General features: G+C 34.1%; 1 protein-coding gene across 2 annotated transcripts in view; it reads left to right on the forward strand.

The window, feature by feature from the left end:
- Positions 1-26602, forward strand: part of LOC144974399 (F-box and leucine-rich repeat protein 13-like) — a 51021-nt gene that overhangs the window by 21334 nt on the left and 3085 nt on the right. The window contains exons 10-21 of one of the 2 annotated variants that reach the window (XM_078917250.1): positions 208-233; positions 10825-10836; positions 14968-15130; positions 17091-17191; positions 18743-18872; positions 20076-20174; positions 21604-21724; positions 23060-23222; positions 23704-23823; positions 24826-24952; positions 25205-25342; positions 26157-26237. In XM_078917250.1, coding sequence (XP_078773376.1) covers positions 208-233; positions 10825-10836; positions 14968-15130; positions 17091-17191; positions 18743-18872; positions 20076-20174; positions 21604-21724; positions 23060-23222; positions 23704-23823; positions 24826-24952; positions 25205-25342; positions 26157-26237 — 1281 coding nt within the window. The remainder of the gene's footprint in view (positions 1-207; positions 234-10824; positions 10837-14967; positions 15131-17090; positions 17192-18742; positions 18873-20075; positions 20175-21603; positions 21725-23059; positions 23223-23703; positions 23824-24825; positions 24953-25204; positions 25343-26156; positions 26238-26602) is intronic. The other variant, XM_078917251.1, reaches the window with a different exon arrangement.

A 26602-nucleotide genomic window follows, 5' to 3' on the forward strand; every position in this document is an offset into this window, starting at 1 on the left:
TATGCGCCGAGCGCGAGGCTCGAACCCAGGACCTTCCGATCCGTAAGCGAGCGTCATACCACTAGACGACATAGCTGCCTATGAGCTATTTTTTTTTTACTGTCCTTATTCTGAGGTAAAAATCATTATTATTTTGATATGTTTACACATAACATTATCTTACTCCTTTGATAAATCAATAACATGTTTCTCTTTCTTCCCTTCCAGATAAATTTCTGGAAAGTTCAAAAACGGTATGTAAAATCTTTATGTTTATTGTATATCTTTTTTCTTGAAAATGGAAATATAAATATTTTCATACATGCACTCCCAAATGTTGTAATTATGTTTTTGATACCATTTGGAATAAACTTTAATTTTATAAATGTATAATTATTATACGATTCTTTCATTTCTTTGTATTTGTTAAACGAGTTATTTTTATCGTGCCAAATAACACTACGAGCTTGTGAGTATATGTTATTGCACGATTGCACGATAAAATATAACGAGATTAATACATACAAAGAAATTAAAGAATATATTTATTCCACCCCTCCAAGTAAGATTATTAGATATTTCGTGACCAATTGTATGATAGTAGCACATCGATTCACATTAATTTCTATTATTCTCCATCTGCTTGAATGACAATTTGAAGAAGAAAAACGTTGGATTTGTATTTGTGCGCACCAAAAGATTATTTATGATTGCCAATCGGCTGTCTTTTACACCTATTTTCACACCAATAAAATGTGCTAAAATGTGACCCTCCGCCTCAAAACGGTATTAAATCGGGTTGATTAAGATGTTGAACATTGATTTTATCGCCAGAAATATCAGAATTATGTTGAGTTTTCATGTTTTATTGAGGAGAATGGATACTATATTTCAGGGTGCTAATGCCAACAATTTATATTTTGACCAGTTTTAACATTTAATTCGGCTTTTAAGCATCTGGTTCATTCCGACATAATACCGTTTTGAGACGATGGGTCACAAATATTCTGTAATTGTTGAATAACATTTTTATTTAACGCATTAAAAGCATTATTCAACGATTACGTATAACTAAGAAATGATAGGGTTTTCCAATGGGAGGAGGGGTGGAATAATGTCCTTTTGATACGTCTTTCTAGTGTGTGTTACTTCTCATATGATATTCCTTGTTTATTTGTTTTTTCTTATTTTTTCTGCATCGTAAGTAGAAAACATTCTGTTTGATTCGTAATGAAAATTATTGCTTTTTAGAATTTGTTATTGTGATTAACCGATAACCGTGGAGAATTGAATAATATAATTAAGAATTCTTGATTTAAAACATAACGGATAACGTCTTCTCACGGAGTTAATGATCATAGTAATGATGAATAATATTCAGATATTATAGATTGAAAATGAAGGAGCTGTTCCTGTTTAATATTACATGGTTGTCACTGTTTCTACACTAGATATTTACATACATGAGTAATAATAATAATGCTTCACAGCCATTAGGCCAATGGAGCCATAATTTATCCCTGTCTTTATAGCATGAAACTGACAATAGCAACTGCTTGCTTCCTTTTGGAAAGGACGTTAGTCTATCAAACAGTACTTTCCACTGCTGGGTAGACAGGGGGGGGGGGTCAGAAAAAATTTTGACTGCACCTGGGATCGATTTCTGTCCTTAGCTTGTGAAGCGAGAGCTCTACCAACGGAGCTATTTGGACCCCATTTATATACATGAACTTTATGGCTTGTAAACAATGTAATATATTATGTTAAATATCAAACTTTATTTCTTTTTTTTTTTTAAGAAGGGGGAGGGGGCCTTTATCTCTTTTTTTTTTCTCCAACGTTACACCAAACATGGGTGACAAGCTCAAGAACTAATTTGATGATATTTTTCGAAAACAAGAAGATGGTTAAATTATGCATTTCTAGAACATAAAAGCATGGAATTGTTTGGGATTATTATTATTATTATTATTATTATTATTATTATTATTATTATTATTATTATTATTATTATTATTATTATTATTATTATTATTATTATTATTATTATTATTATTAATACTATTATTATTATTATTATTATTATTATTATTATTATTATTATTATTATTATTATTAATATTATTATTATTTATTGTACTTATTGCTGTCATGGTCTCAAGTGAGTAAAGAGCTACTCGACTATGCATAAAGATATATGTAGAATGAGGCCCCAGAATTTACTAGTTACTATAAATGAAAAACAATTAACGATTTGTTTACAATGAAATAAAAATAATGATGAAATTTAATTAAAAGAGATAAACAGTGATCGTGGCAGTTACAAATAGAGATATGAATATTTTACGTAACTTATGATAATATGTCAGGTTCGTAAGTTTACGTTTCCAGGCAGTTGATGGGCTTGGATGATCTATTCCTCTGATAACAGGATCGGACTCGTAAAATTCCACTTCCAGGCAATTGGTAATGGGTTAATATGTAGTCCTTTGACAGCGGGCTCGGGTTTGATCCTTGAAGATTATACAATCAAAGTTAAAAGCTCCGGCGTCTTAATGGTGTAGATATAATATCTACAAAGTCCCAAAAGATAAAAATCTTACAGTATATAGAAGGAATAGAGCGACTGGCCGTCCGGCATAGATTGTGGAGAGAAAGTGAGTGTCAAATGTTAGACCTATCAGCTTTTATAATAAGTGGCTACGTGACAGAATGTAGAACGAAAAGTATTCACTAATTAGAAATTAATTCGAGGGAAGGCTATAAAAGGAAAGACGATCTAATATTAGAAGGTAAAGTTTATCTAAGCCTACCGAAATATAACTGGAGTGAGATGAATTCAGTTCTTAATAAAATAAAATTTAATAAGATAATTGTGAACAACCTTTACTGTGACACCCCCCACCCACGTTTAAAATATACTCTTTCACCATTATGGGAAAGATAGATTTTACAAACGGAAGTAAATTTACTATCATGATACTCTAGCATTAATCCATTGTTATGATTTGTGCTAAAATTAAATTATTTATTAACTAGACATGGAAATGTTTATATTAACGTCGGTATATGAATGGGTGACAATAACAATGAAAGATTGTGATTACAAATCATTGTGATGAACAACATGATGGTAATGTGATTACAAATCATTGTGATAAACAATAGTGATGGCAATGAAGCATGATTTAAATCGATGATATGAAGGTAATTTACTAAATGAAACGAATGAAAATGTAAATGAAATATTGACATTTCAATTATTAATCATAAATGAGTGAAAATTCATAACAATAATAGATAAAGAGAAGATTTCCCAAATCATGAATGGGTATGGTATATATATCCAAACAATACTCAATGTTACATTAAGTTGGGTCATCATGTTTACAAATAAAATTATCGAAATTGTGCGTTCTGATTTGGCATAATTTTCGAGGTAACTAACAGTATGCATGAGAGGTTAAGTTATACCCTTCTCACGTCATTACACTAATCGAGAAAGTAGGTCGGCGTGAATATTTTCACAGCCTGGTATGTGAGAGATACTGAAAGTGTAATTTTGCAAAAATAGACTCGACCTTAGTACTCTACTATTATTCATTTTGTTATTTCTTATGTACGTGAGTGGTTTATGGTCCGTTTCGACCACAAACTCTTTTAGCAGTAGATATCTGCTGAATGTCTTTAAAGCAAAGACGATGGCCAGTCCTTCACGCTCTATTACAGAGTATCGTGATTCTCTGTCCAATAATTTTCTGCTTGCATATAAGCAAGGCATTAGAGTTCCCTCATGCTCCTGTAATAGTACACCTGCGATGCCCTTATCAGACGCGTCAGTTCTTACAACAAATTCTTTTGATATGTCGGGTAATTTAAGAATTGGTTCTGAACAGAGCAATGCCTTTAATTGTTTAAAGCTATTCTGACACGCTTCTGTCCAAACAATTTTGTTCGGTGACCCATTCTTTGTCAGATTTGTTAGCGGTGTCGCGATGTGCGCGAAGTTGTAAATGTATTTCCTGTAAAAATTTAGGAGCCCAAGTACTTTGCGTACTTCTTTTTTTGTCTTAGGTGGTTGCAATTGTGCGATTTTTGTTTGTTTTTCTGTCTCGGGTGTCTGTGTCCCATGACCAACGGTATGACCGAGAAAATCAATTTTGTAAAATGCAATGCTTGTTTTTGACGGTTTTGTTGTTAGAGAATTACGTTTTAATGCTTCAAGCACTAATTCTAAGGTTGTCATGTGATCAGTCCATGAGTTTGAGAAAATACATGCGTCGTCGAAGTATGAGAGTGTAGACGGGATGTCTTTTAATAACATACGCATCATTCTTTGGAATGTCGATGCGGCTGTCGATAATCCAAATGGCATATAGTTAAATTCTAACAATCCTAATGGTGATTGAAATGCTGTGTATTTCTTACATGATTCTTTCAGTGGAATCTGCCAGTAACCTCTAGAAAGATCACATTTTGTCTTGTATTTTGCTTGAGATAAGGCAGCAAATAAATTCTCTTGATTTGGTATTGGTTCTGCATCAAACACTGTTGCTTCATTTAATTTGCGAAAGTCGATACATAGCCTTATCGATCCGTCTTTCTTTTTCACTACTACTATTGGTGATGAGTATGGGCTTGAAGAATATCTAACTATTCCTGTATCTAGCATATCCTTAACTTCCTTTTCAACTTGTTCTCGTGCGTGAAATGGAATAGGATAGTTTTTCACGTTGATAGGGGTAGATGTGGTTAACTTTATGTCGTGTTCCACTAATGTTGTATGTCCGGGTGCGTCTGTAAAGACTGGCTGGTACTTTTCTAATAATGACCTGATTTCTCGTTTCTGACATTCGTTTAGTTGAGGATTGATTGTGACGTCATTAATTGTACTATTTTTAGAGTTACCGTGTTGTGGGGTGTGTTGTAGTTCGACATCATCGCTGTGAGTTTCGATGATTAATCCTACATTTGCAGCTTCAACATGGTTAAATATTGGTTGTGATAATCTGTCTCTATCGAAATATTTTTTTTAGCATGTTTGCATGGAATGTCTTTGTTGTGTTGTTAATTTGAATCTCGTAATTAACACCAGATCGTACTGCTAATACCTTGAATGGTCCTTTCCATGTAGCTAAAAGTTTACTCGAGTCATCGGGTAAGAGTATTAGTACTTTGTCACCAATCTCAAATTTTCTTGATTTGCTTTTGCGATCAGAGTATTCCTTGTATTTCTCTGCTTTTTTAGTGACGGATTCCTGTGCTAGCTTACACGTGTCCTCTATTCTGTCTTTCAGGTTTCTTACATATTCGTAAGCAAACATAATTTCGTTATTGTCCTCCTCATTCCCTTTACAAATGTCGGCTACTATATTGATCGGGCCGCGAGGTGATCGTCCATACATCAACTCAAATGGGGAGTAGCCTGTAGATTCTTGGGGTATTTCTCTATATGCAAATAGGATTGCTGGTAAGTATCTGTCCCAATCATCTGGTTTTTCTGCTGATACTTTTCTTAACATATTCTTTAGAGTGCCATTAAATCTTTCACAAAGACCATTTGCTTGGGGTGGTAGGGAGTTGTGAATGAGTGTTGGATTCCCATGAGTTTCATGGTTTCATGCATCATATGTGATGTAAATTGGGGTCCATTGTCCGACAGTATCTCATTTGGTATGCCTATTCTAGTAAAAATTGTCATCAATGCTTCAGCGATGTGATCCGATGTAGTTGATTTCAATGCTATCGCTTCTGGCCACCTGGTTGCGTAATCGACTAGTGTTAGTATGTGTGTATGGTTTCTATCTGATTTTGTTAAAGGGCCTATAATGTCAATTGCAACTTTTTGAAAAACTTTTTCAATAACTGGGGTTGTCTCTAATGGCAATCTCGGTATTCTGCCTTTTGCGACTCTTCTTTGGCATGTGTCACACGATTTCACATATTCTCGGACGTCTTTAGTAATTCCAGGCCATGTGAAATTCTCGGATATTCTCTTCAATGTGGAAGAGCTCCCAAGATGTCCAGAAGTTATTGAATCGTGCGCTATTCCAAGGATTTTGTTTCTGTAAATACTCGGCGTGACCAGTTGTTTAGCTATTTTGTTTCTTTTCCTATGTAACCTGAACAGAATATCTTTTTCAATGATGTATTCAACTTTTGATTTCGTCCCTTTGTTTGCGATATTGAAATATGAAGTTAAAGTCGGGTCCTTTTTCTGTTCTTCAATGAACCTGTTCCTGTCAAATTGTTGTGGTTCTAGAGAAATAGTCATTGGCTTCTCTGTTGTCTTAGTCATCTTTCTTGTTTCTGCTAGACAAGCTGTTTCTTGGGTTAATGACCATTCTTTTACATCTGTTGGGTTGTCTTTAAGACCTTTTATATTGCCAACAATAACATCAGCGACGGGGTTGGGAAGTATACAGCATTCCACTATTCCTGTATAGTATGGGGTTTCTATGTACACGTTAGCTGTTTCAAAGGTTTCGACTGTGCCACTGAATGTGATGCATTGTACCGTTTTTCCAGTTTTGTCTTCGTCATTGATCAAAGATGCTTTTATTCCTACTGTACTGCATCCTGTGTCTCTCAATATTTTGCAATCAGTTCCATTAGCTTTGCCTTCACAAAAAAAGAGCGATCCTGACTTGTGAGTTTGTGTTAAAAGTGACATACCTTTCACGCAATACACATTTATATTTTCTCCTGACATTACTCGTGTCTGATTATTTACACTTGTTTGGAGTGATGCATTTGCAGTTTCTTTTGGATATCCCACGATTTTGTAACATTTGTCTGCTGTGTGGCCTTTCATTCCACAATATTGACATTTAATTATAGGTTTGTTGGTTTTCTTATACTCAGTATTATTGTCAGTGCTATTTCTTGTTTTGTTTTGATAGGGTCGGCTATGGTCTCTATTGAACTGTTTGTTCCATGGTTTGTTACTATGATCATCTTGTTTCACTTGCGTGTTCCGAGTGATTGATCGGCTCGTTCTATTTGAGTACTGAACTTTAGGTGTACCTGGACTCTGAGCAGCAGCAGCGTAGTATGGTTCCTTCAATGTTCTGCTAAGGGGTGTCAATGGATGTGCGCTGTTAAAGTTTTCTGCGTAGATTTTTAATTTGTCCAAGTTTTCTGGCTTTCTCTCTTTAAAGAATGCGACTAAATCTGGGTTGCAAGCTTGATAGATTCGATTCTTCAGCGTGAGATAGTAAAGGCCTGCAAAGTCGTCTTGTTTTACGTTTGCCAACTCAAGCCACCGATTTAGAAATTGAGTAATTCGGTTCACGAATGTATTAAAGTCTTCTCCACTTTCCGGTTTTGCAGTGTGAAACCTTTCCTGGTAACCATCTTCCGTTAATCTAAATCTTTTTAGTAGAGCGTCTTTAATTTTTCCATAGTCATCTGCATCTTCAGTTGTTAAGGTATAGAAAACTTTTTGCGGTTCTCCAGATAAGCAGTTAATCAAGGCTGTGGCCCATTTGCTTTCTGGCCAACGATAACCTTTAGCCTGAACTTCGAATCGGTGTAAGAAGGATTCTAGACAGTCTGAGCGTTCATCGTATGTTGGCATGCGTGGAAGTTTCACGAAAAATTCATCACTATTATTATGTTTTCTTTCATGACCGGTTTTTGTTTTTTCAATTTCCAGCATCATTTGGGTCCTTTTGGTTTCTTCTTCTGCTAAAGCTATTTGTCTTTTTAGTTCCCTTTCTTGGACTCTTTCTTCTCGTTCTTCTCTACGTATTCTTTCTTCATTTTCTTCTCTACGAATTCTTTCTTCTTTTTCTTCTTTTATTTTCTCTTCGCACCATGAAAATATCCTTTCCTGGGGTATTTCTAAGTCCTTTGCGAGACTTAAGTATCTTTTATATGCTTCCATGTTTGCAATAAATTAGTTACGATATTTTATATATATTATATTGACAGGATACTGTTACTGACTGTTTTATTTATTTACACTTACTGGAATGAACTGTTCTATTTTTAGAAATCTCTCTCTCTCTCTTATTTCAACTTATTATGTATGTTGAATTTGATGCCTTTTATCGTTATATCTTATAAAGCAATGTGTCAATACAATGCTGAGTTATTATGACTTGAGTCCATAACAATGTGTCAATCGCGTGTACTCTAAACTATGTTACTACGAAAAATGTATCACCAATGTGTGTGACTCGTCGTTAGTTTGTGTACAATTATTCGCAATGACGCTAATATACTAGAGTGTGATAACACTAATAGGATGCCAAAATAATCCCAAGTTATCTATCACTAAATATAACACGACGGCTAGTAGACTCCTTTTATTATTATTTAGTTTTTAAAGACTCACTTTTCAGAACATAATATATAAGTGGTTTTCGGTAACAGTAATATGCCAAAAATGCATTTAAAACAAATCACTATGCAAAACAAATCACGATGTCTATAGTTACTATGTGATGCCCAACTCATGTAAAAGAGAATAATGAAGGATATATTTACCAACTCAGTTCGTGGCTGGGACCTCTCTCTTGTTCAATGGTTGTTCAACAATTGTAATTAGGCATTGAAGAGTGTTTAACAGTGATGTCTGAAATACAAAACAATAAAATATCGTAAGATTTACAATAGTTACAAAATGTGTTCACAACACTGAGTGATTGGATGATAGGTGAATGAATCGTTATGGAATGTAAACATATTGAAAACAATTCATGAATGAGGCAAACAACAAAATGAAATGAGTGATATAATAACAAAGTGGACAAGGAATGAATGAATGAATGAAAAACTGAGTGAATAGATGAATGAATGAATGGATAATGTATGAATGAAAGAATGAAGGGAGGAATAAATGTATGAATGATTGGATAAATGAGTGAATAAACGAATGAATGGATGAATGAATGAATGAATAAATGAATAAATAAATGAATGAACAATGAATGAATGAATGATTTATAAATGAATAAATGGATGAAGGAATGAATCAATAAAATGCTATTCAATTTGAATGAAAGAATGAATGGATAAATTGCTATTCCATTTAAATGAAGAAATGAAAAAGAAAAAAAAATTAATCCTGTAAATAGGGAGTTCAATTAAAATATGATCAAGTGGGGCAATTAAGAGTTTTACAATTTAAACTTTAAAGTTAGATGAAATAGATATAAGTAACTAAATAAATTCAATTCTTTATATGTGTCCCCTCCAAAATGTCATGGTCTCAAGTGAGTAAAGAGCTACTCGACTATGCATAAAGATATATGTAGAATGAGGCCCCAGAATTTACTAGTTACTATAAATGAAAAACAATTAACGATTTGTTTACAATGAAATAAAAATAATGATGAAATTTAATTAAAAGAGATAAACAGTGATCGTGGCAGTTACAAATAGAGATATGAATATTTTACGTAACTTATGATAATATGTCAGGTTCGTAAGTTTACGTTTCCAGGCAGTTGATGGGCTTGGATGATCTATTCCTCTGATAACAGGATCGGACTCGTAAAATTCCACTTCCAGGCAATTGGTAATGGGTTAATATGTAGTCCTTTGACAGCGGGCTCGGGTTTGATCCTTGAAGATTATACAATCAAAGTTAAAAGCTCCGGCGTCTTAATGGTGTAGATATAATATCTACAAAGTCCCAAAAGATAAAAATCTTACAGTATATAGAAGGAATAGAGCGACTGGCCGTCCGGCATAGATTGTGGAGAGAAAGTGAGTGTCAAATGTTAGACCTATCAGCTTTTATAATAAGTGGCTACGTGACAGAATGTAGAACGAAAAGTATTCACTAATTAGAAATTAATTCGAGGGAAGGCTATAAAAGGAAAGACGATCTAATATTAGAAGGTAAAGTTTATCTAAGCCTACCGAAATATAACTGGAGTGAGATGAATTCAGTTCTTAATAAAATAAAATTTAATAAGATAATTGTGAACAACCTTTACTGTGACAATTGCCACTTATAATAATCGATTGCCATGAAACTAACGTGGTCATTATAATGCAGCTTAGGTCAATATACCTTATAAACCCTAAACGCATATCATGTCATACATAAGAAGTACTAAAATCTTGAGGTGCCTAAATGAGTCAATAAAATATATGTGTCAGTGCATGACATAATCAGTCGGAAGGTGAACATTTTGGATTTGTATTTTCTGTATTTTCTGAAGGAATATGCTCCCCAGAGCATTTTAATCTTTATTTGAAGTAAATCGGGCGATTTTTCATGAAGTTATAGGCAGATGTAAGGGAAAGGTATCCAGCAACTTTTCTCAAATTTCATACTTTTTCAACTTGACTAGCTGTAAAAAATATTTAGATGATGAGATTAAGCTTTGATATTTCTCTAAGATGTACAGAAGGGTTGATTTAATCATTTATGACAAGAACTCATTTTGGATAAAAATTGACCTTCTAACTAAACTTGGCAATATCTCAGTTCAAACCTTTTCACCATCCGACTGATTGTGTCATTCACTGTAACATATAGTAAAGTAAAGGGAGAAAAAAAGACCCATATAAAATATAGAACACAAAGTAAACGACGTTTCGGCTTGTAGTCTTCCTTTTTACTAATTTTATTTTACTATACATAAGAAATAAATAATAATGTGAAATTGAATGTAAGCTTCAATTTAATTACAAAAACAGATCAAATGAACTTTTCGGGTTTCCCCTTTATCAACAAAACAGGATGAATGAAACACTACAGATGAATGAGATAATGTGGTCGTGGCGTAGTTGATTATTATACATAAAAAATACTGTACAATTGAAATCTGACAATAATTATTGACTTGCTTCATGCTGTTTTATTTTATAATGAAACAAATGCAGATTGCGTCATGGGTAATATTTTCTTTCTTCATATAAATGTTACTGTCCTTGACATTATCGTAGACTGTAGTACTTTTCTATTTTGAATTGTCATTCAATGTTTTCTTTCTTTTAGTATATTTTATAATCTTTTTTTTTTCTCAAAATTTCCGTATTTATTTTAGAATTGCATAGTTATTTTCGTTTCACTGCTGTCTTAGTTATAATCTTTTTAAAGTGATGTTGAAAATCTATTCCTTAATGATGATTACCATTAGGAATTTGTGTTGATGTTCAGTCTTGGTTGATTGTCATTTTTATCACTTAAGTCTTGTTACATTGTTTGTGTTCAGTTGTCTAAAAATGGTACTTATTTTGTCAAGATAAGCCTGATACTAAAATAAATGTTAATTTTAAGCTTAACTTAAAAAAAAAAAAATATGTGTTGAAATAAATGCTATCATTGATACCTCCCCCCCCCCCCGCAGAAGTCAACTGAAACTTTGTGTTTCTTATCTCTGAGACGATTGGTTTTAAAGTCAAAATGATGAGAAATAGAAGGTTTCAGTTTTTTTTAGTTAAAGAAAGAAAACTCCTCAATGAAGGCATATATTTAAACTCTATTTTAAAAAGTTAAGCTTAAAATTAAACTTTTAGTATCAAGTTGAGCTTTAATGAGCTTTTTGAGCTCTTTATATAGCGCAATGTCCACTAAATGTGCTCAAAGCACTTTACAAAGGGGTCCCTGGCCAACAGCAACATTTAACATTTAGGACGGGACATGATGCCTGTTAGGCGATGTTACAATTTTTCAGACCGAGGCAACACTGTTAACAGTCAGGTACACATTTTACACCCGAGTACGGTGAGAGAATGTGAGTAAAGAGCCTTTTCCAAGGACTCAACTATGCGCCGAGCGAGGCTCTAACACAGGACCTTCCGATCCGAAAGTGAGTGTCATACCACAAGACCACATAGCCGCTCAAGTTCATTCCTCATAATAATAATAATAACATCAGATTGACGCAACGAAGCAATGGGTCGTATATGTGCATTGTTGATGTCAATGCTTTTTGTGTTAGTTAATCAAATCCTAAAATCTAAATGATAGTACACATGAAAATAAATTGCTTTGATTTGTAGTTAGTTTTTATCCTTCCTTACATTTGCTTTTGACACTGGTCAATCCACAATATTATACTTTAAGATCATGGCATTATTTTTACTCAAAGTTAATTTGGGTATATTTGGTATTAAAATAACGAAAGCGTCTGATAAAGTTGACATTTAATTTGTTGGGACGAAATTTTTGCTGAAAATTGAGTAGGTATACAGTCATAATTACAATTGTAATTTAAGTCTTGATAAAGGTGTACCTGTCAAACACGCCCATGAATCCTGATATTCAATTATTTAATTACTGCTATCTTCGAACTGCTATATAAGCATACTTATTTACAATGTTAACATAATGTACTACACAATGCAATATCCAAGTCTTATTTAAAATAGCTGTTTAGTAAAAGGTACAAGACACTGGAAATCACCATCATCACCGATTTTGTCAACGTAGTATGCAGCACTTTATAATTACTTGCTTTTGTAATTTAACATGTCATCGCTGCTTTTTTTTTTTTTTTTTTGGACCTCATGATAGAATATTAACTCACTCAATCCTAGAGTTTTTTGCTGCTTTTCAAAATTGGAAAAAAATGAATTAAAAATGAGAATGTACATAGATAGTTTCATTCAACTACCATTAACATGTAAAAACTAAACACTTTAGCTTTGATAAAGCGCCTATAATTTGTATTAGAAAAATGTAATAAATAGGCATGGGGTAAAAGAAACCCGGGTAAAATACGGATAAAGTCGGTGTTAGGGTTGATTGAGTTAATAGAATTTTGCCATCAAAACAATATAGAGTTAAAAAGCGAAAGTCATCTGTCTCTAAAATAGTATGCTTCTGTGTGCTTCTTTTATCCCTCACTCTTGACTACCACTCATCCCCTTCATCTCTATTATCTTCCTCTCCCCCGCCACTCCTCCTCTTCCTCTTCTTCTTCTTCTTCTTCTTCTTCTTCTTCTTCTTCTTCTTCTTCTTCTTCTTCTTCTTCTTCTTCTTCTTCTTCTTCATTTCCATTATCTTCGTCTTCTTCTTCATTTTCGTCATCTTTTTCTTCTTCCTCTTCTTCTTCCTCTTCTTCTTCTTCTTCCGACACCTCATCTATTTTCTCCTCCAGTGCTTATTTTTTTTAAAAATCGACTTTGTGTAAGCCCGTTGTAAAGTCATCATACAAGATATTTATCTGAATGTGTTCTCCTTTTTATTTTATCAAGTTTCGTGCTACATGAAATTTGTCTTCGTTAGATGTTTCCTTTGCATTGATATCTTCATTTTAAATATATTTCTCTCTTTGTATCTACCTACTATCTTGGCATTCATGTATTGCCTTTAATCTTAAAATAAGATAGAAATTAAAAAAAAAAAATTATATGTGATCTTTTGCATTATGTAACTTTAGAGTCGTCGCATTTCTTTTTTCTTTTTTTTTCAAACTTGAATTAAAAAAAAAGTACGTCCTCTCGCAACGGCACCATAAGATCCCATCGCCTCGGCATTCCATGAAGGAATATAGATAATCCATCAAACAGGATGTCTTATAGGCAACAGGAAACACCCATGCTGTCCAAATTAGCAAATTAAGGGTTAATAATCATACCCAATGTAAAAAAAAAAAAACAACCGAAAGTGCCTGAAGCAGGGATCAAACCTAGGACATTCCAGATTACAGTGTAATGCCGTAACCACTCGGCCACTTGAGGAAACTTCGAAGAATTGGAGATATGACATTTAATTATTTTATATTGAAAGTTACATATAGAATTAATTTGTAGTTACTCCAGTGCACTAAACAGTTGAGTTATTTTGAAAATATCATGTTTATAACAAACTATTGCCGATCAAAGCTCACCACATTTGAAAATGTAAAACATTTCAAACGCATAATAAACTTATGACCAATTGTTCTTACTTAATTAATAAGGTGCAATTTGATAGGTATACTAATTGGGCATGAGGCATATTTTGGAGAAAAATAAAAATAAAAATATCTTCTTTTATTTCCAATATAAATTAATAAAACACTTCGCTTGAACAATAAAACTTTTTTTTAAAATTATGCCCGCCTGTCATGACGTCATAAGATTTCGTCGCCTAGGCATTCCACGAGGAATATGGATAATTCATCAAACAAGATGTCTGATGTGCGCAAATTGGGGGTTAATAATTTTACCCAAGGAAAAAAACGACAGTGCCTGAATCTGGGCTCAAACCCGGGACCTTTTGGGTCACAGTGCAATGCCTTAACTACTTTGCCACTTGAACAATAAACATAATGAAAACGTTTTTAAAAAGTCAATAGATAAATAAACAATCACACAAAAAAAAACAGCAATATAACATTTTAAAGAAATACTTTTATAAGTTTTATATCTAATTTTATGACAAACTTACTTCTAGGTTATCATCATCATCATCATCATCATCATCATCATCATCATCACCTTATCCTCTTCCTACATCCTCCTCATTATCATCTTCGTTGCCATTGTCACCATCATTTTCAATAGGTAAAAGTCCAGGAAAAAACATTCCACGCTGACTTTTAGCAAAAATAGTAATGTTTCTCTCCTACAAACTCATTTCAACTCTCTTTTACTATGAAACTGAAAAAAAAATAGATACTACTGTTTCGTCATGTAAATTTTAAAAATAATTGCTTTATATTCAAGAGTGACCGACAAAGTGGCCACCAGACTGCTGTATAAAGCAAGACCGTACCTTATCCACCTCAATCTGAGGTTGTGTAATGATTCTCTTCTAATGTCAACTCTCTTTTCCTATGAAATTGAAATATAGATACTACTGTTTCGTCATGTAAATTTTTAAAACATTAATAATTGCTTTATATTCAAGAGTGACCGACAAAGTGGCCACCAGACTGCTGTATAAAGCAAGACCGTACCTTATCCACCTCAATCTGAGGTTGTGTAATGATTCTCTCCTATAAACTCATTTCAACTCTCTTTTCCTATGAAATTGAAATATAGATACTACTGTTTCATCATTTAATTTTAAAAAATAATTGCTTTATATTCAAGGGTTACCGACAAAGTGGCCACCAGACTGCTGTATAAAGCAAGACCGTACCTTATCCACCTCAATCTGAGGCTGTGTCATCATCTGAGTCGACCCACCTTCATTAGTGTCAGCGAGTGTCGAAATCTGCAGGATTTGAATCTATCAGAGTGCACTGGCATTGATGTAAGTTATAGATAGTCAAGAAACCGTACGTGTGTGTGTGTGTGTGTATGGGGAAAGGGGGGGGGAGGGGGGAAGGGGTGAGGGTAGTACTTAGTAAAGCAAAGGAATATTGCAATATGTTTTCTTTTGCTTATTGAAATATTTTTTTAAAAGAGCTTTATATAGCGCAATATCCACCAAATGTGCTCAAAGCGCTTTACAAGGGGTCTCTGGTCAACAACAACATTTAACATGTAGGACAGGACATGACGCCTGTTAGGCGATATTACAATTTTTCTGACAAAGACAACGCTGTTAACGGCCAGGTACTCATTTTACACCCGAGTACGGTGAGAGAATGTGACTAAAGAGCTTTTTCCGAGGACTCAACTATGCGCCGAGCACGAGGCTCGAACCCAGGACCTTCTTAACCCGAAAGCGAGTGTCATACCACTAGACTACATAGCCGCATCCAATTTAAGTTATTCATGACAGTGCAGTCAAAAACACATAAAACCACTGAGATGATTTTATTTTCAATGTGTCAATTTATGTTTTACAAAAGATTTCCACCATTTTTTTACTGGCTAAGAAAATGTGATTTATTCATAAGAAAAAAAATTATATTAGTAATTATCTCATCTCTTTTGAGTGCATTTAAAAAAAACAACTTTAAGTTTAATATTGTTGGCCATTGTTGTCTTTCTACCAATAATGAAAGCATATCAGTCTTTATTGTCAACGAAAACGTTTTCCTTTTTTTAAGTTCAGTGAATCTAAATTTTCATAATAATTTCTTGGTCTAATTTCTCGTGCTGCTATGTGGTCTAGTGGTGTGACACTCGCTTTCGGATCGGAAGGTCCTGGGTTCGAGCTTCGCTCGGCGCATAGTTGAGTCCTTGGAAAAGGCTCTTTACTCACATTCTCTCACCATACTCAGGTGTATAATGAGTACCTGGCCGTTAACAGCGTTGTCATAACAGGCATCATGTCGTGTTCTACATGTTACGTGTTGCTGTTGGTTAGGAACCCCTTGTAAACCGCTTTGAGCACGCTTAGTGGATATTGCGTTATATAAAAGCTCAATTTTTTTTGGAGTGAAAATGGACCTGTCTGCAGTTACAGCATGCATTTCCTACATTAATTTTAGGGACTGGAACACAAAGTCACCTCATCTAGCAAACGAGAATTCCTGACATGAACAAGCAGAATAAAAGCTCTAGGCTTGTTTTTTTTTTTTTCTACTTCTTTCTGGTTGGGGTTCCTGGCCTCCCTTGGTTGGCAGGGGGGTACATACTGTGTCCTCTATCCCCCTATATCTATTTTCCAACATGCTTTCTGTCTTTGTCTTGGAATGAGATTACTTGGTTTTGTCCTGGCCCTGGCCAGAGTCCTAGCTAGGAGGGAAACAGTCAAATGCATAGTTATTGTTTTGGGAGATGATATTTTTTTCCTTGTAAATCATCTCTCTGTTATTTATTATTATATGTGTTATTTTGAATGTATAATGTAAGCATTTGAGTGTGTCCCTCTTTGTTGGATTTTGAGCTTGTGTCTAGATGAGACTTATAGGTGATCTCACACTAAGTACATTGGTGGTATGCTCTTGGAATCTACATCTGATCCCTATTTGTTCCCAGTTCCCCTATGTCTTACTTTTTCTTGGGTGCTTTAATTGTAATTCTAGAACTTTTTACTATCCCATTTTCTTCCTTTTTACTGGCGCTGATATAACCTAAATGTGTTGCAAGAGCCGTAAAACCCTTAAAAACAAACATTTCTACTTCTTGTTTTTTTTTGTATGAGTAAGTTGTAAATAAGAAAAAGAAAAAAGAAAAACCTTATCATCATTAATTAGCTTTGGTTTATTATTATTATTATTATTATTTTTTTTTTTTTGGAAGTTGTAAATACTATAGGGAAAAGGCATCATCGTTATCATTTAGTATTAGGCTTGTGGTTCGTTTTTTTCTCTTCACAGGATGAGACATTGAAGGTTGTTGTGAAAGGATGTAAAATCCTTTTGTACCTGAATATTTCTCACACAAACTTGACAGATGCCAGTCTTAGAGCTGTGGCCAAGTAAGAAAATATTTGAAATATGTGACCCCTCGTCTCAAAATGGTACTAAGTCGGGATGATAAAGATGCTGAAAATGGAATTTTTAGCCAGAAATATCATGCATAAGTTGAGTTTATTATGCTTTATTAAGGAGAAGGAATATCATATTTTACTGTGCTAAATACCAACGTTTCATGTTTTTGACCAGTTTAACTATAATTTGACTTTTTAGCATATGGTCCATCCCGACATAATACCGTTTTGAGACGAGAGGTCACATATACTGTTGTCTGACCTTTTTTGTTTGTTTTAATTCCCTTTATTCATCCCTAAGGGGAAATTTTTCTTTAGGGTCTATTTCAAGCGAAGACTGGAATAACCCAGGCGTCAGCCGCAATGCAGCACCGCAAAGTGAGCTAAGGCTAGGTGACTTGCTCACGGCCACACAACGCGCAGGTAGTCGAACTCGGTACCTTACTCGGGTATGAAGCAAAGACCGTACCGCTGAGCCACGCTGTCCCATGTTTTGTTTTTATATATTCATTTATGTATTTTTGTACGTAGCCTTATTTCTTAACAATGGTTTTTATAATAGGATTTACATTTTTTACGTAACGTTATTTTGCAGCCTTCAGGAGGTGTCAATTATGATGATTATATTGTCTTTATTTTGTTAGAGAGAGACTTCTCACATTAGAAAAGAGTTCGAGGATAAGAATTTAGGATTGCAGATCTGTAGAAACACCCAACATATTTTCACTTTTACTCAAACTTTCAAACAGAGGAGAAAAAACATACATGCTATGTCAATTGAACGTTTTTACAATAACTGCATATTTTAGTGAATATAACATAATGATTTTGTTCACAAGAAAACGGCATATCAAGAATTCTTATTTGTGACCAACCATCTCAAAACAGTATTATTTCAGGGTTAACTCGACATTAGTAATCCAATTTAAAGACTCAGTTATAAGATTTAATTCAAAGTTCATGCATTTATTAAAGGGACCGAAAGTCATTTCTTAAAGTACGAAATTTTAATTAATTTTTTTTTTAAAAATCATTTTACTGCTAAACTCAGCTGTGTTTATCTGCTCCATAATGGCCTTATAGATAGTATGCGCTTGGCTAAGAAGCTCATAACATTGCCATCCGGGAGTATAATAGACCAACACACAAAACTGTGTGTAAACATGAACGTTTATAGTCAGGTTAATACGGTTTAGTGAGAATTACTCATAAACGCGGATGGCAAAAAACAATAACAAAGACCTGAGTGACGTCAACTTTGAACTATCTATACCAGAGCTAGAGGTTGGATGACTTCTAAGTGTTACTTTTACCTCTCTCCTTTCATGGTTTTCTAGGTGGTTACGGTACTTTCGACTTTTTGGTCATATTAGAGCCTATTTTGATCTTAAAGAGAACACATTTTTATTTTTTTAAAAGAAAAACTAATGATACACATTTTCTTACCACTAAGATATTCTTGGTTTTACACAAGGAAAAGTTACAATTTTTATGAATAATACAATTTTCTTCAATTTAAAAAAAAAATTATCTCCACAGGTACTGCACGAATCTGCAATACATCAGCTTGGCATTCTGTAGCAAATTCACGGATAGAGGATTGTTGTACATGGCATCAGGAAATTGTCATCAAAAGCTTCAGTACATCGACATGTCAGGATGTCTTCAGGTATCACATTATCATTAATTCCACACTTGTTTTACAATTGGAGAGGATGGGGAGGACTAGAGAAAGAAATCAGACTTATACTAACCGTCTTACTCGTGGTTAAGATTGCTCTTTTTTTTTTAAAGATAAGTAAATCATACCTGCCACTTTTACGGATCGTCCGTAATTGTTACGGAAATTAGGTAACAATTTCGGACATACGGAAATGGAAGAAATATTACGGATTTTGATTCACAACAATTTGGTCGTAGAATTAGAGAGAAAAAAAAAATTATTTTTTTCCTGTAAGTTCCTGCAGTTATCAAAGAAAAAAAAGTTCCCTTAAAGTTATAAAGGCTACTGCTCAGTTCACGCCCATGATAGTTTAGTCGATTGCCAGCTCGTAACGGTGGAGGTCAACAACATTTATTTTATGTATAGAAGGTTGTAGATACGCAGTATTTTTTAAAAATTTGTTGTTGTTGTTGTTGTTAATTGGTGGAGTATTACTAAAATTGTACCATTTATTACTGATGAATTTTGTGTTGGCTACTGATTTTGAAATGTTCAAGTAAACAGGTATGGTAAATGTGGATGATCAATTTTGAAATGCTTGATAGGAATGTTACCCTTTTTTTTAAAGATGGCAGGTTGCAATAAACCTTTTGATCAAAGTTTTTTTAAATGAAAAATACTACCAGTGAAGTAAAATAATTTTCTCATTATATCAGAAAGAGTTGTAAAAACATTGAACCTGTAAATATTTTTATGAAGAAGCTAAATGAACTTTTAAACAATTTAATTGATTTTATGAAAACCCATAAAGATATGTAGTCTTGTGGTATGACACCCGCTTTCAGATCGGAAGGTTCTGGGTTCGAGCCTCACGCTTGGCACATAGTTGAGTCCTCACTCACATTCTCTCACCGTACTCAGGTGTAAAATGAGTACCTGGCAGTTGACAGCGTTGTCTTTGTCCGAAAATTGTAATATCGCCTAACAGGCGTCATGTCCCGTCCTTAATGTTAAATGTTGCTGTTGACCAGGGACCCCTTGTAAAGCGCTTTGAGCACATTTAGTGGATATTGCGCTATATAAAGCTCAATTTTTAAAAAAAGAAAACAGGTTCATGACAAGCATTTAAAATGGCATTTTGATGCCAACAGTTTTCTTTGTATTTATCTCTTGCTTTTTGTTGTTTTTTTAAAAAACAATTATTACCAGATCACTCCTCATGGATTCCAATATTTGGCCAATGGCTGCCCCAATATTCAGAGTGTTATTCTCAATGAATTCCCTACCTTGCTGGATGAATGCATTTTGGTATGTAGGATTCTTTATTGGCGAAAGCCTAAGATTGAATAAACTTTGAACTTTGAACTTTATTAACTCATTGAGGACGCAGAGTTATGGCCCTTGTGAAACCAGACCTGCCAACCCTTCTTCACATTCCAAAAGTGGAATCATGGAAGTCAGAAAATAGGAATTTGAGTTTGAGATTTTTTTTCAAAACCAGGAATTTATTATAAATGGATAATTCCCTCTCAAAATTTACCACTAACTTTGTCGCCAAACACACAAAGGTGGTATTCTGGCACAGCTGGCAAAACTATCACATGTGTTAGCTAAAGGAATGGGAAAAAGAAAAGATGGGCAATTCATTTTCCTACTTTAAGCTCCCTACCTATTGGCAATCATTTTTTAAAAAAATCCCCCCTCCCCCTCCCCCTTAAAAAATATTCAATATCACTTTTTTTTTTTTGAAAACCGGAATTTTAGAGACAATTGCAGAATGAGGGAAAGGAAGAATAAAAATAAGGATGATTCCGCCAAAAGCGGATGGGTTGGCAGGAATGTGAAACCCAAGTGATCAAGATTTTGGGCCCTGAATTTTATTATTTATTTACATAAATTATCACCGTTTTCACAAGGATAAAATCCTGTCATACATATTTGTTTGACCCATCATCAATGAGTTAAGAGCATAAAACAGTGCTGATGATGACAATAAGGGAAAAAGGAGGAAAATTATGAATGGTTTTATTTACGCCACATGTTTACTTCACTAACCCCCCACTTTTACTTTTAGAGCCATTGAGATGATAAACTACTCTAGCTATCTCTGTATAGTGGGGAAGCTGCACCAGTTTCTTCCATCACACATCAAATCTCTCAAAGCCAGAAAATTGGATTGAGAAAAACGTCATTTTTTAAAAGGAGGAAATTCCTCCTCTGACACAAAAATCGCGGATTTCCGCGGATCCGAGGAAAACCATCAGCACTGATAAAAAGTTGAAAGTTTTTATAAGTAAGGACTGCAAGTGTGTTTGACGTTAATAAATCCATAAGGTTCATTGAGCCTAACATGAGCTGCTTGGTGGTCTTGGGGTATAAAATCCATATCATTTGGACTGGTACGTCCTTCTGTTTCGAGTTCGCTTTGGATGGCACAAAGTTGAGCCCTTGGAAAAGACTCCTTACTCACATTCGCATACCACACTGAAGTGTTAAAAATCTGTACCTTGCCCAAAATAGTATTGTCTCTGTCGAAAAAAAATGTAATAGTGCCTTTCAGGCATTATGTCTTGTCCTACACGTTAATTATTACTGTTTGCTTGGCACCCCTTGTAAAGCGCTTTGACTTTGAGTAGATTTTAGTGGATATTGCACTATATAAAAGCTCAAGTCGTTTTTGTTTTTGTTTTTAATATTAGATATGAATTATTTTTTTATAAATAAACTCTAATTTCAGATCATGGCTGAAAAATGCTTGAAGATTCACACCCTCTCAGTACTCGGCTGTCCCCTTCTTACAGACGAATGCATAAAGAAACTTGCAATGAATAAAAATTTACAAGTCATCAAAGTTGACGGTTAGTCTTAATTGTGATTTAATAGGTCTCTAATTTCAGATCAGCCATGTTTGATACAAGTCACAGTGACTACTAAGGTGCTAGATGCTGTGGATTATGAAATATTGTCGACCAAAATATGAATATAAAACAGCTTCAAAATAGAACAAAATATTTTACATGGAACTTTTCGGCTCCAATCCCGTCAGCCAATGAAAAATGATAAGTTAACTCACTCAATCCTAGAGATTTTTGCTACTTTTCAAAATTAGAAAAAAATGTTTTCAAATGAGCATGTATATAGATAGTTTTATTCAAATACCATTAGCTCACTCAATCCTAGAGATTTTTGCTACTTTTCAAAATTAGTTGGAAAAAATGTATTAAAAATGGGCATAGAAAGTTATATTCAACTAACATTAACATGCGAAAACTAAAAACATTAGCTTTGATACTACATAATTTGTCTCATAAAAATGTAATAAATAGGCATAGGGTAAAAGTAACCTGGGTAAACAACGGATATAGTCGGTGTCAGGGTTGAGAGAGTTAAAAATACTTTTACATAAAATCCTGATTGACAAGAGACATTTTTGAGAACAGGATATTGTTTTCTGTCAAAATTTATCCTGACTAGACAAGCCGTCCATTTGGATTTTAGTGAAATTTTTACCATTTTAATTCTTTTTCTCATTGGTTGAGGTGAGGTTTTAAGCCTTAACTCACTCAATCCTAGAGATTTTTGCTACATTTCAAAATTGGAAGAAAAAGTATTAAAAATAAGCATGTACACAGATAGTTTTATTCAACTGTCATTAATATGTAAAATCTAAAAACATTAGCTTTGATTCTACGCCTATAATTTGTCTCATAAAAATGAACTAAATAGGCATGTTGTAAAAGTAACCGGGGTAAACTACGGATATAGTCGGTGTTAGGGTTGAGTGAGTTAAACATTCAGTGTTATTTCAAGCTGTTTTTTAAAAGGCATTCTCCATCTGAATGCTCTGAGTAGACAGTCCAAACCATATCCTCTTGGCTCCTTGGTGGAGTGGAACAAAAGTCCTCCAGGCATCTCTGTCCTGGGTCAGCCAGCTCAGGTCAATCCAAGTCTTTCATCATTGTTAATGACATAATTTTCCGGTCCCAGGCGATGTTGTTGTCCAGCAGGGATTATAGGATTTAAAATTAATGCAACTTCATTTTAATATAAGAAGTTCGTAAATGAGGGCATACAATGTGGCGGGGGAGTAGAGAAAATCAAACAATATATTACGAGAGGAATGTAATCTGAGCCTCATAATTTTCAATTCATGCATTCTTCTTTTTTTTTTTTTTTTTAATATTATTTGCCAGGTAACCATAGAATATCAGATGTCAGTATCAAGATGCTTGGTCGAATGTGTCCGGAACTGCGTCATGTCTACCTGGCAGACTGCCAGAGACTTACAGATGTCACACTCAAATCGTTGTCTGCCTGCACCAACTTGATTGTCCTGAACATAGCAGATTGTGTGAGGTGTGTTTGCCGGTTTATTTGATATTGCTATTGTAACCTGATAGCTCAGTTGGTAGAGCACTCGCTTAAAACGCAAAGGGACCAAGATCGATCCTGGGTGCAGTCGATATTTCTTTCTGACTGTCCACCCAGCAGTGAATAGGTAGCTGAGTCTGTTAGATTCGGTGGAAAATACTTTGCAGTAGACTAGTGTCCTATCCAAAGGATAGCAAGCAATTGCTATTGTCCATTTCACGCTATAGAAACCGGGATAAACTCCAGCTCCATGGGCCCAATGCTCTTAAGGACTACTTTTTTTATATATCAAAGGTAATGGCTATGCTCAATTGTAATGGCGATTTTGTTTATCATGCTAAAAATAATTTGAGTGCGTTAAATTATTGTTGTCATCATTAACATCACCACAACCACCACATCATTATTATGGACATTGTCATCATCTATCTTCATCATCTTCACCGTTTATATTTTTCAATTCCAGGATAAGTGATGCAGGCGTGAGGTATTTGATGGAAGGACCAGCAGCAGCCAAATTAAGGGAGTTAAATCTGACCAATTGTGTACGTGTAGGAGACATGGCCATGGTTAACGTTCATAAAAGGTTTGTCAATTCTTATTGCAAGTAAAAAGCAATAAATTGAATAAGTGAAGCAACAGCCATTTCTTTTTTTTTTTTGTTGTTAATAAATAAAATAAAAAAACAAATAAAAAACAAAAATTAAAAAAAAGAAACCAAATATAAAAACCCTACAAACAATAGAAAACCAACGAAACTAAAAAATAAAAACAACCAAAACAAAACAAAAGGATTCCCCCCCCCCCCCCCCTCAAACAAACAAACAAACAAAAACAACTCAAATAGCACATTCAGTGATTGACAGCATTCCTCTTCCCCTTCTTCCCTTAATTTTCTCTCATATGATAAGCTTTATGTTTAAGAATTTATCTCAATCAAAGTTATGTTCAAGAAATAAGCTTATTCTAGCTAAAGTAGTGTTGACAAAAATACATACAAAACCCTCCACAAAATGTCAGGAGTGCAACAACAAATCTTTCTTTTACATAGAAAACCACTGGCTTCTTTAAGTGTTGTTTTTTTTGAACAACAAGAAATGAAGTGAGTAGGAAAGTGCCAGAAGACAATAGAGAATTTTTAAAATTTTGCAGCGGTGATGGGGGTTTGAACCCGTGATCTTACTGGTACGACGACTCCGCCTGGCCGGTGAGAGCGTGACTCTACCGTATGAGCTATTCACGATTTCCCTGCTCCACTCTTTTTTCTGATTTAAAAATGAAACTTGCAGTTACAGCAAGACAAAAATGAATAATTGAATTAAATCTTACATTGGATAGTGAACTTCCACGTTTATATTTTTTAAACTTCAAATGTGGATTTTATATTTTATCAATTAAACAGGTGTCATGTATCGTTCTGCATGATAAGTGTTGCTGTTGGCTAGGGACTGCTTGTAAAACACTTTGAGTCAGCATAGTGGATATTGTGCTAAATAAATATTCAAGTTTATTTAATTTATTTTTTATCAATTATTAATTATCGATTAATTTTTATTTTTTGTTCAATTTATTTATATTATTTCTGTAGGTGTCACAATCTAACATACCTGTGTGTGAATTTTTGCGAGCACATTAGTGAGGCTGGGATTGAGTTGCTGGGACAGATACACAGCCTTGTGTCCTTAGATATTAGTGGGTGCAACTGTGGAGACCAGGTAAATATCCATGCATCTTGTTGATTGGTCTATGCATGTTTACTTTTCGATTCTTTATCATACAATTTTGCAACTTTTTTAAATAGTGAAAACAGGACATTAAATTTGTATCTCATTATCAATAAGTCATTTCTCCTTTTTGGCACTGCTCAATATTGAATATCGTTTCCGAAAGAATATGCCAAGAAGAATTTGTATCTCCCAATGTAGTGGTAACAAATGTGATTACAACATTTCACTCTCATAATTTAGGGATTATCAGCCCTTGGAAATAACTCAAGTCTTCGTGATGTTGTCCTGTCAGAAAGTAGTAACATCACAGACCTGGGCTTGCAGAAATTTGCACAGCAGTGTCGGGAAGTTGAGAGGTTAGACCTATCACATTGCATGGTAAGAAATGTTTATTTGTGTATTTAGTCAGATAAATTTAACAATTGTTTCATTACATTCCTTAGAATGGGGTGAACTGCAATAAGTAATTAGATGCCAAATAAAATTGCAATGTTTGTTTTTGTTTATTTTTAAGGGTTTTACGGCACTTGCAACACATTAAGGTCATATCAGCGCCAGTAAAAAGGAAGAAAATAGGATAGTAAAAAGTTCTAGAATTATAATTAAAGCACCCAAGAAAAGGTAAGACAAATGGGCATTTGTTCAAATAGGAAACATATGTAGATTCCAAGAGCACACTATCAAAGTACTTAGTTTGAGATCACCTAAAAGTCTCATCCAGACACAAGCCCAGGCCCCAACTAAGAGGGATACACTCAAATATTTAAAAATCATATATAGTATGTAAACAAAACAATACAGTGCATAACAGGGAGATGATTTACAAGGAAAAATATATCATCTCCCAAAACAATAACTATGCATTTGACTGTTTCCCTCCCAGCCAGGGCCAAGATAAAACCACGAATCTCATTCCAAGACAAAGACAGAAAGCATGTTGGAAAACAGGTATAGGGTGATAGAAGACACAGTGTGTACCTCCCTGTCCACTATGGGGGGTCAGGAACCCCACCCAGTAAAATTGCAATGACGTCAGATTACTGCTCTATAACGTGTAATGTAAAGAGATATTTTGTAAACAAAACTGGTGATTGTAAGGTGTACATATCAAGTAAAAAATATGAACTTCTACCTGGCGGACTGTTTTACTTTAATAATGTTAAATGTCTTTCCTGTTGTGTTATCTTCTTAGAACTTGACTGATGGAGCCATCAAGAACCTGGCATTCTGTTGCAGAATGTTGACTGTGTTGAATTTAGCTGGATGTAAACATGTAAGTATCAGAATTAGAATTGAAAATGTTTGATGGCCAGCTTGTTATTTATAAAAATCTGACTAAATTTTAATCGTGCTAGCTGGAAGTAAAAAAAAAAGCTAGGATAATTTCTGATCATGGCCTATGATTCAACATTCGGGGAATCATAACTTTTTTAAGAAACTAAAGAGCAAATAAGACGACAAAAAGATAATTTTTTCTTTCCTTCTTCAGTTCACTTTCATTTCTTCTCTTTAAATTTTAATTTTTATCATTAATTAATGCCGAAAAAAAAGGACAAAGAATGTTTTTCATTTTTTCTTTCATTCAAGTTTTCATGACAGGCTACAGTTTATATTATTATTATTATTATTATTATTATT

Source organism: Berghia stephanieae, chromosome 6, assembly GCF_034508935.2.
Source record: "Berghia stephanieae isolate SIO BIC M18660-M18661 chromosome 6, UCSD_Bste_1.3, whole genome shotgun sequence".
In the NCBI taxonomy this organism is placed as follows: Eukaryota; Metazoa; Mollusca; class Gastropoda; order Nudibranchia; family Aeolidiidae; genus Berghia; species Berghia stephanieae.